The 13,584-nt window shown below is 48.6% G+C and overlaps 1 protein-coding gene across 2 annotated transcripts in view; it reads left to right on the forward strand.

Moving 5' to 3' along the window:
• PKD1L1 (polycystin 1 like 1, transient receptor potential channel interacting) overlaps positions 1-13,584 on the forward strand; it is a 608,224-nt gene that overhangs the window by 470,864 nt on the left and 123,776 nt on the right. For both annotated transcript variants that reach the window (XM_063922691.1, XM_063922693.1), the window contains exon 47: positions 11,508-11,612. In XM_063922691.1, coding sequence (XP_063778761.1) covers positions 11,508-11,612 — 105 coding nt within the window. The remainder of the gene's footprint in view (positions 1-11,507; positions 11,613-13,584) is intronic.

Here is a 13,584-nt window from a genome sequence, read left to right on the forward strand (position 1 = left end):
GGAGGTAGAGGGGCGAATGAATCCCTTGAGAAGATTGGACTTAATATAGTCCGACATGGCTTGAGTCCTGGGAAGTGACAAAGGATATGTGCGGCCACAGGGCGGCATCTTCTCTGGGATTAGGTCAATGGGACAGTCCCAAGGCCTATGGGGTGGTAACTGGTCAGCCGCATGTTCCGAAAACACATCCTTGTACTCTTGATACGCCTCCGGAATAAGCTCTTCATCCGACTTAGAAGAGACACGGAGCGGACAGACAGGAGTGAGACAGTTAGCGTGACAAAAAGAACTCCAAGACAGAATTTGTGAAGACTTCCAGTCGACGTGGGGATTATGGGTTTTGAGCCAAGGCAACCCGAGGACAAGGTCGTGAGGCATCTCCGGAATCACTAGGAGTTCTAGATGTTCTTGATGTAGCGCTCCGACCTGCAGCCTAACGGGCTCTGTGCGATATGTAATGAGACCATTGGATATTCTGGTTCCATTAATAGCAGTCAAAGAAATAGGCCGTTTGATAGACTGCAACTTTAAATCCAGACCTTGGGCACAGGAGAAAGAAACGAAATTCCCAGCAGCCCCAGAGTCCAATAGGGCATTAAAAGATTTGGCAACTGACTTGGAAGTCAAAGACACGGAAAGTAAGCAATCCAAAGTCGGAGAAGATTTGGACGTGACTCCCAACTTGACTCCTCCGGAACAAGCTAGGCCTGCCCGTTTCCCGGACGGGATTTACAAAACTTGAGGAAATGATCTGCGGCTCCACAGTAAAGGCAAAGTTTACCCTCACGATGACGCTGTCGTTCCAGTCGGGACCGGTTAATTTGCATGGGTTCGTCCGAACTGGGCACAGCCGCTGGCCTAGGCGGAGGAAGCCGGAACCTGGAACGATCTGAACGACTACGTTCTCCTCCACGCTCCTGCATCCGAAGATCCACCTTGACGCAGAGGGAGATCAACTCTTCTAATGGATCCGGCAGATCCCTAGTGACCAACTCATCTTTCAGCCGGTCGGAGAGACCGTTCCAAAAGGCAGCCCTCAGGGCGTCATTATTCCAGCGAAGTTCAGAGGCAATGGTCTGGAAATGAACCACGTACTGACCCACGGAGCGGGAGCCCTGACGGACACGGAGCAAGTCAGAAGAAGCAGTGGTCATCCTGCCGGGCTCGTCGAAGATTCTTCGAAAGGACGTGATGAAGTTGGTGTAGTTGGAAACCACGGGATCAGATCGTTCCCATAACGGAGACACCCAATCCAACGCTGACCCTTCGAGCAGGGAAATAATATACGCCACCTTAGACCGATCCGTAGGGAAATTATGAGAGAGAAGCTCGAAGTGCACCTCGCACTGGTTTAAAAAACCACGGCAATTCTTTGAATTCCCATTATAGCGGGAAGGAGTAGGAAGCTGAAGGCGTGACCTGGTACCGGCCGGAGGTTGGACGTTACTGGAAACGGCAACTGGAGCAGTTACGGGAACTGAAACAGGAATTATGGAAGCTAAGGATGCTTGAATTTGATCCAATCGGCCGGACAATTCCTGGAGATATTGCATCACCTGGCCCTGTGTCGCCTCCCGAGTCTGAACTCGGGAAGCCAAACTTTGGATGGCGCTCAACTCTGTGTTCCGATCCCCCGGGTCCATGAGGCTGAGTATACTATCACTGACCTGGTTTGGGAGTGTTGTGGACTCGGGGTTTCTTCTGATGACCGGGAAGAGGAACCGCAACTGGGCCGCAGCAGAGATGGCCGAATGTAGGTTTTCCTCATGCAGGATTTGGATGACAGGCAGGAGGCATGTGTGGATGCGGAAGGTCTCCTGAAAGACAAGACTTGAAAAGGCGCTGATGAATTTGGTGAAGAATACCGTGAGCTCACCGAGAGCGATACTGAGGAGCTGGGAGGCACTTAGGTGCTTGGAGGCACTGAGGTGCTCGGAGACACTGAGGTGCTTGGAGGCACTGAGGTGCGTGGAGACACTGAGGTGCTTGGAGGCACTGAGGTGCGTGGAGACGCTGAGGTGCGTGGAGACGCTGAGGTGCTTGGAGGCACTGAGGTGCGTGGAGACGCTGAGGTGCTTGGAGGCACGGAGGTGCGTGTAGACGCTGAGGTGCTTGGAGGCACTGAGGTGTGTGGAGACGCTGAGGTGCTTGGAGGCACAGAGGTGCGTGGAGACGCTGAGGTGCTTATACGCACAGAGGTGCGTGGAGACGCTGAGGTGCTTGGAGGCACTGAGGTGCGTGGAGACGCTGAGATGCTTGGAGGCACTGAGGTGCGTGGAGACGCTGAGGTACTTGGAGGCACTGAGGTGCGTGGAGACGCTGAGGTGCTTGGAGGCACAGAGGTGCGTGGAGACACTGAGGTACTTGGAGGCACTGAAGTGCGTGGAGACGCTGAGGTACTTGGAGGCACTGAAGTGCGTGGAGACGCTGAGGTGCTTTGAGGCACTGAGGTGCGTGGAGACGCTGAGGTGCTTGGAGGCACTGAGGTGCGTGGAGACGCTGAGGTGCTTGGAGGCACGGAGGGCCACAGCAATACAGGAGCACTGGAGATCACAACTTCTAAGTAGAAAAGATGATACTCAGGCGCCGGAGCTCAGCCCGGCATCTGAATTTGAACTTCCTGCCAGTACCTGTTTGGTGGGAAGTGTTGATGACGTCACCCGCACCTTCAGTGGACGCCGGGCGTACCCGCGACGTCCACACTCACGATCGCGGGACAGAGCGCCGGGAGCCGGAGACCGCCAGCGAGGACGGCCGCACGGAGACCCAGCGTGCCCGGAGGGGTAAGTACGGCGGCCGCGGCATGACATCGTGCAACTAGATTGGAAATATGGAAAAAAAAAAAAAAACTAAAGCTATGAAATCATATGCATTCCTTTCAATGGTAAGAGCAGGGCCAGTGCTAGGGGGTTTGGCGCCCTCCTTCAAAATATAAATACCATACTCTTGGGCCCCCGAGCTGCAGGAGATCCGTGCATGCCTATGGTTGTGAACTCTCTGCCCACAAACACTCTGTGCAGCGCTAGTTACGGCCCTGCACACAGACAGTGCCGTAACTAGACATTTTACCGCTGTGTGCAAGAGAGGGCATCGCCCCCCTCCCCTGCATGTAAAATAGGGGCAGTGCGGGCCGCAGGCGCATGCAAAAAATATAGGGGCGCGGTCAGCGTGCCCTTTTTACACATTACGGCAGCCAGCGTCCCCCTTTTTACACATTACGGCAGCCAGCGGCCCCTTTTTACACATTACGGCGGACAGAGTCCCCTTTTTACACATTATGGCAGACAGCGTCCCACTTTTTACATATTACGGCAAACTGTGTCTCCCTTTTTACACATTACGGCAGACAGCATCCCCTTTTTAAATACAAACAAACACACACATCCATATACACACACACACACACTTTCTCTCTCACACTCTTTTTGCATCCCCTTACCACAATCTTGCTGGCCAGATCTTCCACAGTCTGCTAGCCTGGTCCATGTAGCTCCGCCCCCTTGGTCCGTGTAGCTCCACCCCCTTTCATCAGACCGCAAACTGACACTCCTCTCCTCTCACTGTCACAGGGGAGAGAGGAGAAGGAGTCATGCTGCCTGCGCTGCTGCGGCTGACTGTCAGTGTGACAGGGCAGACGCAGCAGCCAGCAGCAGGGGGGACAGGACGGCGCTTCAGCAGGGATGCAGAGCAGTGAAGGCGCCTCTCCTGCCCGGCGCCTACCTGCACTGCATCCCTTTGCTGAGCGGGTAGCGCCGGGCCTGGGTAAGAGCACACTGTGTGAGAGTCAAATATTATTTAACAAACATACATAATGACATATAGGCAAACAAAATATGAAAACAAACACACATAAAAATAATAATATACAAATACCAAAGTTAAAATAAAGGTCACATTGAAAAGGAAAGCATTAACAGTTAAGGTGCATACACACGGTGCGATATAACGGTGTGATTATGACTATATAGTCAAAATCGCAAGGAAAATTAGTGCATAGCGCACCATGTGTACACAGCTTGCGATACCGATGCGCGGCCCTGCGGGGTCGGTATCGCTAGAAAAAATAGACTGTGCAGGCAAGTCAATTTTGACTATCTACTGTAGTATTAAAGTATAGGGGGTAATTCAGAGTTGATCGTAGCAGCAAATTTGTTAGCAGTTGGGAAAACCATGTACACTGCAGGGGGGGGGGGGGGGGCAGCTATAACGTGTGCAGAGAGAGTTAGATTTGGGTGGGGTGTGTTCAAACTGAAATCTAAATTACAGTGTAAAAATAAAGCAGCCAGTATTCACCCTGCACAGAAACAATTTAACCCACCCAAATCTAACTCTCTCTGCAAATGTTATATCTGCCCCAGCTGCAGTGCACATGGGTGGTCATTCCGAGTTGATCGCTCGTTATTTTTTTTTCGCAATGGAGCGCTAATGCGCATGCGCAATGTCCGCAGTGCGACTGCGCCAAGTAAATTTGCTATTAAGTTAGGTATTTTGCTCACGGCATTACGAGGTTTTTTCTTCGTTCTGGTGATCGTAGTGTGATTGACAGGAAGTGGGTGTTTCTGGGCGGAAACTGGCCTTTTTATGGGTGTGTGCGAAAAAACGCTGCCGTTTCTGGGAAAAACGCGGGAGTGTCTGAAGAAACGGGGGAGTGTCTGGGTGAATCCCATTTGGGATTCGGAACAGGATGTCTATCGTAAATCCCACTGCGGAGGCTGGCGCAGATGACATCACTGTCAGGGTGTCACGGCCAGCCCCCTCTGCTGCTCTAGCCAGCCCCGCCAACCTTTTCCCGCTTTCTATTATGAATCCAGTATCATTCGTCTGCCCCCTCGCGGTAGTAATGCCGCTATTCGCTGGTGCATGGGTGAAGGGGCCAAATGCCATGAAGTGCCCGCCCCCATCAGAGACCTGATGCAGTAATCTGCGACAGGTAGTGTCTCACCCATTCGCTCCCACTCTATCTCTTCTCTCTCTCCCTTTCTCTCTTGCTTACTTCTCTCTTTTCCTTTGTATCCCCCTCTTTCTCTCCATGACACACTCTCTCTCCCTCTTGGTCTTCTCTCTCCCTCCTTAACACCCACTCTCTCTCCCTCTCTCTCTTGCTGTTCCCTCTCTTTGCCCCTCTTTGTCTATCCCTGACACTCTCTCTCCGTCTCTCTCTCCCTGACACTTCCACCCAGCTTGCTCCTCTACCCTTATCCCCTCTCTCTCCATGACACATACTCTCTTGCTCCACTCTCTCACTCTCACCCGACACGCTCTTTCTTTTTCTTTTTCTTTCTTTCTTTCTTTCTTTCTTTCTTTCTTTCTTTCTTTCTTTCTTTCTTTCTTTCTTTCTTTCTTTCTTTCTTTCTTTCTTTCTTTCTCACATTCTCTCTCTCTATCCAGCTCGTTCTTGCCAAGCCATATGAACAGTATATTTTTTGACTGTGGTTTTCCTATTGAAATTAAAGTGTTTTTTTTTTTCTAAATGGTATCATGAGAACATTTCTGTATCTAATATTAAAAATATATATATAAAACTGATGTGTCCTCATACACCTATCCCTTTTTGCCATGTGGCACTAGCGCACTTCCCATGCTGCATAGGTTTTTACTCAGGTTTGCTACCTTTTCCTCGACTTACAGTGTACTAGGTTTTTCCTGTTGGACTTGCCTTATGTACGTTTCCCTAAATGATGCTATTTTCTAACTACTTTTTCCTCAATTGTGTGACTTAATTCACAAATATTCTACTAGGTACAGTACATAGGAGTCGTGTTTTAGTATGACTAAGTAGCAAAGTACTTGGTGTAATAAATGAGGCTATCTGGTGCGATTTAGTGAGAGGTGTATGTGGACACATCTGTATGCAGTGTTTAGAGAAAGTACGAAAACAGTACTTTATAGAAGTCTACAGTCAGGTCCATAAATATTGGGACATCGACACAATTCTCATATTTTGGGCTTTATACACCACCACAGTGGATTTGAAATGAAACAAACAAGATGTGCTTTAACTGCAGTACTTTCCGCTTTAATTTGAGGGTATTTACATCCAAATCAGGTGAACGGTGTAGGAATTACAACGGTTTCTATATGTGCCTCACACTTTTTAAGGGACCAAAAGTAATGGGACAATATACTCAAAAGCTATTTCATGGACAGGAGTGGGCTATTCCCTGGTTATTTCATCGTCAATTAAGCAGGTAAAAGGTCTGGAGTAGATTCCAGGTGTGACATTTGCATTTGGAATCTGTTGCTGTCGACTCTCAATATGAGATCCAATGAGCTGCCACTATCAGTGAAGCAAGCCATCATTAGGCTGAAAAATCAAAACAAACACATCAGAGAGATAGCAAAAACATTAGGGGTGGCCAAATCAACTGTTTGGAACATTCTTACAAAGAAAGAACGCACCAGAGAGCTCAGCAACACCAAAAAACCCGGAAGACCACGGAAAACAACTGTGGTGGATGACAGAAGAATTATTTCCCTGGTGAAGAAAAACCCCTTCACAACAGTTGCCCAGATCAAGAACACTCTCCAGGAGGTAGGTGTATATGTGTCAAAGTCAACAATCAAGAGAAGACTTCACAAGAGTGAATATAGAGGGTTCACCACAAGATGTAAACCATTGGTGAGCCACAAAAACAGGAAGACCAGATTAAAGTTTGCCAAACAACATCTAAAAAAGCCTTTACAGTTCTGGAACAACATCCTATGGACAGATGAGACAAAGATCAACTTGTACCAGAGTGACTGGAAGAGAAGAGTATGGAGAAGGAAAGGAACTGTTCATGATCCAAAACATACCACCTCATCAGTGAAGCATGGTGGTGGTAGTGTCATGGCGTGGGCATGTATGGCTGCCAATGGAACTGGTTCCCTTGTATTTATTGATAATGTGACTGCTGACAAAAGCAGCAGGATGAATTCTGAAGTGTTTTGGCAATATTATCTGCTCATATTCAATCAAATGCTTCAGAACTCATTGGACGGCGCTTCACAGTGCAGATGGACAATGACCTGAAGCATACTGCGACAGCAACCAAAGAGTTTTTTTAAGGCAAATAAGTGGAATGTTATGCAATGGCCAAGTAAATCACCTGACCTGAATCCGATTGAGCATGCATTTCACTTGATGAAGACAAAACTGAAGGGAAAAATGCCCCAAGAACAAGCAGGAACTGAAGACATTTGCAGTAGAGGCCTGGCAGAGCATCACCAGGGATGAAACCCAGCATCTGGTGATGTCTATGCGTTCCAGACTTCAGGCTGTAATAATCTGCAAAGGATTTGCAACAAAGTATTAAAAAGTGAAAGTTTGATTAAGGATTGTTTAGTTTGTCCCATTACTTTTGGTCCCTTAAAAAGTGGGAGGCACATATAGAAACAGTTGTAATTCCTACACCGTTCGCCTGATTTGGATGTAAATACCCTCAAATTAAAGCGGAAAGTCTGCAGTTAAAGCACATCTTGTTTGTTTTATTTCAAATCCATTGTGCTGGTGTATAGAGCCCAGAATATGAGAATTGTGTTGATGTCCCAATATTTATGAACCTGACTGTATGTAATTGTACAACTGTCATTGAGCAATGAAACTGTCTCTCAGGTATTATATAGAAATTATTTAGGCTTTTTTAATTTTTTTGCCAACCTGGCACTTAATTCACACCTTCTGGTTTCAGCATAACAGCAGAGGTTTATATGGCAGTTTTTTAGGGTAAGAATACCATAATCATACCTACATCAAGGTCCTATAAGCCACTGAGGTGTGGCAAATGTGGAGGGGATGAGACATACTGTGGCGATTCATCAGCGTTCAATATGATACCTATGCAGGGCGGCCATCAGAAATTGTGGGGCCCGGGACTGACAAAATAGACAGGGCCCCTCCCTCCCAAGAAAAAAAGATTCTGTCACACTTCTCCACGCCTATGTAATGTCATACATTGTGATGTTACATATATGTGGAGTGTTGCGGACCTACAGGAGTGGTTTAAAGAGAGCTGATGCGCAGATAAGGCTTGTTTGAAGAGGTCCTCCCTGAGCATCATCCTGCTACTGATTCACAGACTTGTGCAGATCTACATGTATTGGCGGTAGGAGCAAGGGGAGGGCCCTCATTTCTGTAAGGGCCCGGGACACCAGTCCCCACAGTCCCCCCCTGGTGGCTGCACTGTACCTATGTCTAAAGCAGGGGTGGTCAACCAGTCAGTGACAAAGAGCCAAAAAACCTTGTTAGGTATGTCAAAGAGCCGACATCGAGCCGATGGCGCGCATGCAAAAAAGGAATGTGGCCTTGTGCCTGCTAGACTACACCCCTGGTATAAAATACATTGAAAAAGCCAGAACGACATAAAATTATTTTTTTAAAGCCAAATTCATTGAAAAAGCCACTTTCACATAATAAACTTCAGCTCCCCCATGTGTCACTCCAGCCAGCTCCCCCATGTGTCACTCCAGCCAGCTCCCCCATGTGTCACTCCTGCTAGCACCCTCATATGTCACTCCAGCCAGCTCCCCGTGTCACTCCAGCCAGGTCTCCCATGTGTCACTACTGCCAAGACCCTGCTGTGTCACTCCAGCCAGCTCTCCCATGTGTCCCTACTGCCAAAACCCTGCTGTGTCACTCCAGCCAACATCCTCCTGTCACTCCAGCCAGCTCCCCCGTATCACTCCAGCCAGCTCTCCCATGTGTCACTACTGCCAAGATCCTGCTGTGTCACTCCAGCCAGGTCTCCCCCGTGTCACTACCGCCAAGACCCTGCTGTGTCACTCCAGCCAGCTCCCCCATGTGTCACTCCAGCCAACACCCTCCTGTCACTCCAGCCAGATCTTCCATGTGTCACTCCTGCTAGCGCCCTCCTATGTCACTCCAGCCAGCTCCCCCGTGTCACTCCAGCCAGCTCTCCCATGTGTCACTGCTGCCAAGACCCTGCTGTGTCACTCCAGCCAGATCTCCCATGTGTCACTCCAGCCAACACCCTCCTGTCACTCCAGCCAGCTCTTCCATGTGTCACTCCTGCTAGCACCCTCCTATGTCACTCCAGCCAGCTCCCCCGTGTCACTCCAGCCAGCTCTCCCATGTGCCACTACTGCCAAGACAATGCTGTGTCACTCCAGCCAGCTCTCCCATGTGTCACTCCAGCCAACACCCTCCTGTCACTCCAGCCAGCTCTTCCATGTGTCACTACTGCCAAGACCCTGCTGTGTCACTCCAGCCAGCTCTCCCATGTGTCACTCCAGCCAACACCCTCCTGTCACTCCAGCCAGCTCTTCCATGTGTAACTCCTGCTAGCACCCTCCTATGCCACTCCAGCCAGCTCCCCCGTGTCACTCCAGCCATCTCTCCCATGTGTCACTACTGCCAAGACCCTGCTGTGTCACTCCAGCCAGCTCTCCCATGTGTCACTCCAGCCAACACCCTCCTGTCACTCCAGCCAGCTCTTCCATGTGTCACTACTGCCAAGACCCTGCTGTGTCACTCCAGCCAGCTCTCTCATGTGTCACTCCAGCCAACACCCTCCTGTCACTCCAGCCAGCTCTTCCATGTGTAACTCCTGCTAGCACCCTCCTATGCCACTCCAGCCAGCTCCCCCGTGTCATTCCAGCCATCTCTCCCATGTGTCACTACTGCCAAGACCCTGCTGTATCACTCCAGCCAGGTCTCCCATGTGTCACTACTGCCAAGACCCTGCTGTGTCACTCCAGCCAGCTCTCTCATGTGTCATTCCTGCCAACACCCTCCTGTTACTCCAGCCAGCTCTTCCATGTGTCACTCCTGCTAGAGCCCTCCTATGTCACTCCAGCCAGCTCCCCCGTGTCACTCCAGCCAGCTCTCCCACGTGTCACTCCTGCTACCACCCTCCTATGTCACTCCAGCCAGCTCTCACATGTATCACTCCTGATACCACCCTCCTGTCACTCCAGCCAGCTCTCCCATGTGTCACTCTTGCCAACACCCTCCTGTCACTCCAGCCAGCTCTTCCATGTGTCACTCCTGCTACCACCCACATATGTCACTCCAGCCATTCTCCCATGTGTCACTCCTGCTACCACCCTCCTATGTCACTCCAGCCAGCTCTCCCATCTGTCACTCCTGCTACCACCCTCCTATGTCACTCCAGCCAGCTCTCCCATGTGTCACTACTTCCAGCACCCTCCCGCGTCACTCCTACCAGGACCCTCCTGTGTCTCTCCAGCCAGCTCTGCCATGTGTCACTCTATCCCACCCTCATGTATCACTACAGGCCCCCCATCAACTCATGCCATTGCAGCAGTCCCTAATGTGTCCTATGTTTTCTTGTGGGTGTCTCACCTCTAGTATCTGGCTCCTTCAGTTTTCAGTCCCTGTAGTGCTGCTGCGTGTCTGGCTGGAGTGCAGCGGTTTCTGTATCTGTTGTGGTCACATGATTTAGAGTGTTGGGAGCCACATTTGAATAAAGAAAGAGCCACATGCGGCTCAAGAGCCACAGGTTGGCCACCGCTGGTCTAAAGTATTGTTGTTATGAATGAGCTTGTAAGGTTCACTTCTTAAAAATGTTTTATTTAGGTTTAAAAAATCAGGATATGGGGGGTAATTCTGAGTTGATCGCAGCAGGAATTTTGTTAGCAGTTGGGCAAAACCATGTACACTGCAGGTGGGGCAGATATAACGTGCAGAGAGAGTTAGATTTGGGTGGGTTATTTTGTTTCTGTGCAGGGTAAATACTGGCTGCTTTATTTTTACACTGCAATTTAGATTGCAGATTGAACACACCCCACACAAATCTAACTCTCTCTGCACATGTTATATCTGCTCCTCCCCTGCAGTGCACATGGTTTTGGTCAACTGCTAACAAAATTCCTGCTGCGATCAAATCAGAATTACCCCCATTGTTCTGATTTATCCTCCACTAGCAGGTTATGAATCCAGGGTAGTGACATTAAGCAGTTATGAAAATGACTGTTACCATTTAATTAAATTACATTGGCCAATTTAATAACAATTACTATCCAACTACAGTATAAAGTTTAAAGTGTAGGTGAATGCTCTCAAGTTAGTCGGGCATTTTCCACTTCCAGATTTTGGGTCAAAAAAGTTGAAAAGGCCTGAAGTACCATGATTGGTATTGTCTTGCCTGTTATGGTAGTGTAGGGGGTATGACTATTACTTCCTGCACTGTTATTTACAACAAAGAACTGCAGAGATGACCTGAGATTGGCTTGAAAAGGTAAAGTCCCTTTACCAAACTAAGTCAGATTAAGGTCAAAAGACACTACGTGCAGCATTTTCTGTGCATAATTACTCCCTTGTTACTTGTGTACCCCTCACTTCAGTAAATACATGGCAAATGTATTTATTTCATAGCACCCCTCTGACACCAGCCTATCTAATTAACATCATAATTATCTATTATGTTATAAATGTAGCAGGGAAAGCTAATGAGGTATTCAAAGTCGTTGTATTTTGCTGAGTTGAGCGATCTATGCCTTAGATTACAATATGATTTTAATGTAACTGATTATTTTTATATTAACAGCTGATGTTCCTTGGAATGATTCTTATATTCTTGTATTTACAACTGAGTATTATGACTCAGCGGGGCATCAGGAGCTACTGGCAAGAGCCATGGAACTGGGTAGAGGTATGCTGTACTTTATGAAATGCTTTATTTCTGTCAGATCTCCATTATCTTATAGCCTGTTTTTTTCAGATAGGATCTTGTGATACCTTTAGCTAGTTCAGAGCAGGAAAGATTCTAACTATATTTATGTTACTATGGAATATTTATATCAACTGTTTTATTGTTAAATATATACAAACTAGGTGATTCATTGTGGCCTACAGGCGCTCTTCACACCGTCGCAAGGGGCTACGCCCCCTTAACCCCTGCTATCCTTTGGGCGGGCAATATTTTTATTATATGGAGTATTACCTTCAAGCATAATGTTGTTAGTGGTTAAATATTTTACGGGCAAAGGGCTTGGGATGGTCAAGGGGGCGTAGGAGCTTGCGACGGCGGGAAGAGGGACGATGAATGACCTAGTGTGTTAATAATATGTTATGTGTACATAATTTAGGTATAAAGACGTCTGGTAAATATCACATACACAGTGTGTGTGTGTGTGTGTGTGTGTGTGTGTGTGTGTGTGTGTGTGTGTGTGTTGGGAGATTATTTCTCATATTTATATATATATATATATATATATATATATATATAGTACAAGGTTATCCACCTAGTGGAACAGATAGCACTCTCCAGACTTTAGTATCAATTATTCAGCAAAGAGAATTTAATAAAGGTAATCTCACAGTTCCAGTTTGTAAAGTCCAATTCCGACGTTTCGGTCCACACCAGGACCTTTGTCAAGGAGTTACAGCATAGTTACAGCAGACCTCAGCACAGCATGGTCAGCATAAATGGGAACTGTTGTTACAACAGTTCCCATTTATGCTGACCATGCTGTGCTGATGTCCTGGTGTGGACCGAAACGTCGTAATTGGTGGATAACTAGGTGGATAACCTTGTACTGTACTATGGGTCCCACCTCTAAGTGGGTTGGACTCTGATTGGCACCCCAGCTGTTGGCAGAGCTTTTGTGAGAGTGCAGGGATCTGTATGTGTATATATATATATATATATATATATATATCAGTATACAGCCCTTTCTCCTATCACATACACAGTGTGCACGCTGGGAACTTATCTCTCATCACAGTATACAGTATGGTATTAGCCTCTCACCAGCTTCATTGTCCCCGCACACTGCACACTACAGACTCTCACTGCACTAGAAACAGCAACCACCATGTTCCTTCCTGGCATGCCAGGAGTTGTAGTCTCCCCACAGCACTGCCGTGACATCATGGTGATGCACACCCTCCGCAGTCTATCCCTGTGCACGGGGAGGCGGGGCCGCTGAGTCCCCCCGAGGTGCTCCCTAGGAGATGTAGTCCACGGACGTCGCTCCCCCTCACACGCCCCGGGGAGCAGCCGGCAGTGTCGGGAACTACAACCCCCAGACTCCCCGTGGCCTCTCGGCTGACTGAGAGCTGCGAGTCGGCTGCTGAGTGTTAACATGGCGACCGGGAGTCAGCCGACAGCTGCGGCTGGGGCTGGAATGTGAGCGGCGGCGAGACCCCGGGGGGATCGCAGCGGAGTGGGTACGGAGGGTCATCCGTCGTCACCCTCCTCCCCTCCCTTCCCACCTCCAGCAGCGGCACAACGGCCTGACAGCTGACAGGGAACCCAGCACGGGTGTCCGGGCGTCCGTCCAACAGGTGAGATCATCACCCCTCCCTCCTCCTCTTCCTCCCCGATCCTGGACTGACAGAAGTTCCTCCGCAGCAGCATGGCGGCCACCTGGGCAGTGGCGAAGCTCTTACTATTAGTCAGCGTGTGTTTTACCTAGTCTCTCCTATCTGTGACTCTGTTACTCAGAGCTCCTAGCCACGCCCAGGGTTAGCAAATGAGTCATAGGGGAAAATTCAGATGTTTGAAAAGTCAGTTGGGTGTCTGTTTTTTCCTGTCAATTAGATAGAAAAAACAGACACCCAACTGACTTTTCAAACAATTGAATCTCCCCCATAGAGTCACAGATCTGAACAAATATATA

Source organism: Pseudophryne corroboree, chromosome 5 (genome assembly GCF_028390025.1).
Source record: "Pseudophryne corroboree isolate aPseCor3 chromosome 5, aPseCor3.hap2, whole genome shotgun sequence".
Lineage (NCBI taxonomy): Eukaryota > Metazoa > Chordata > Amphibia > Anura > Myobatrachidae > Pseudophryne > Pseudophryne corroboree.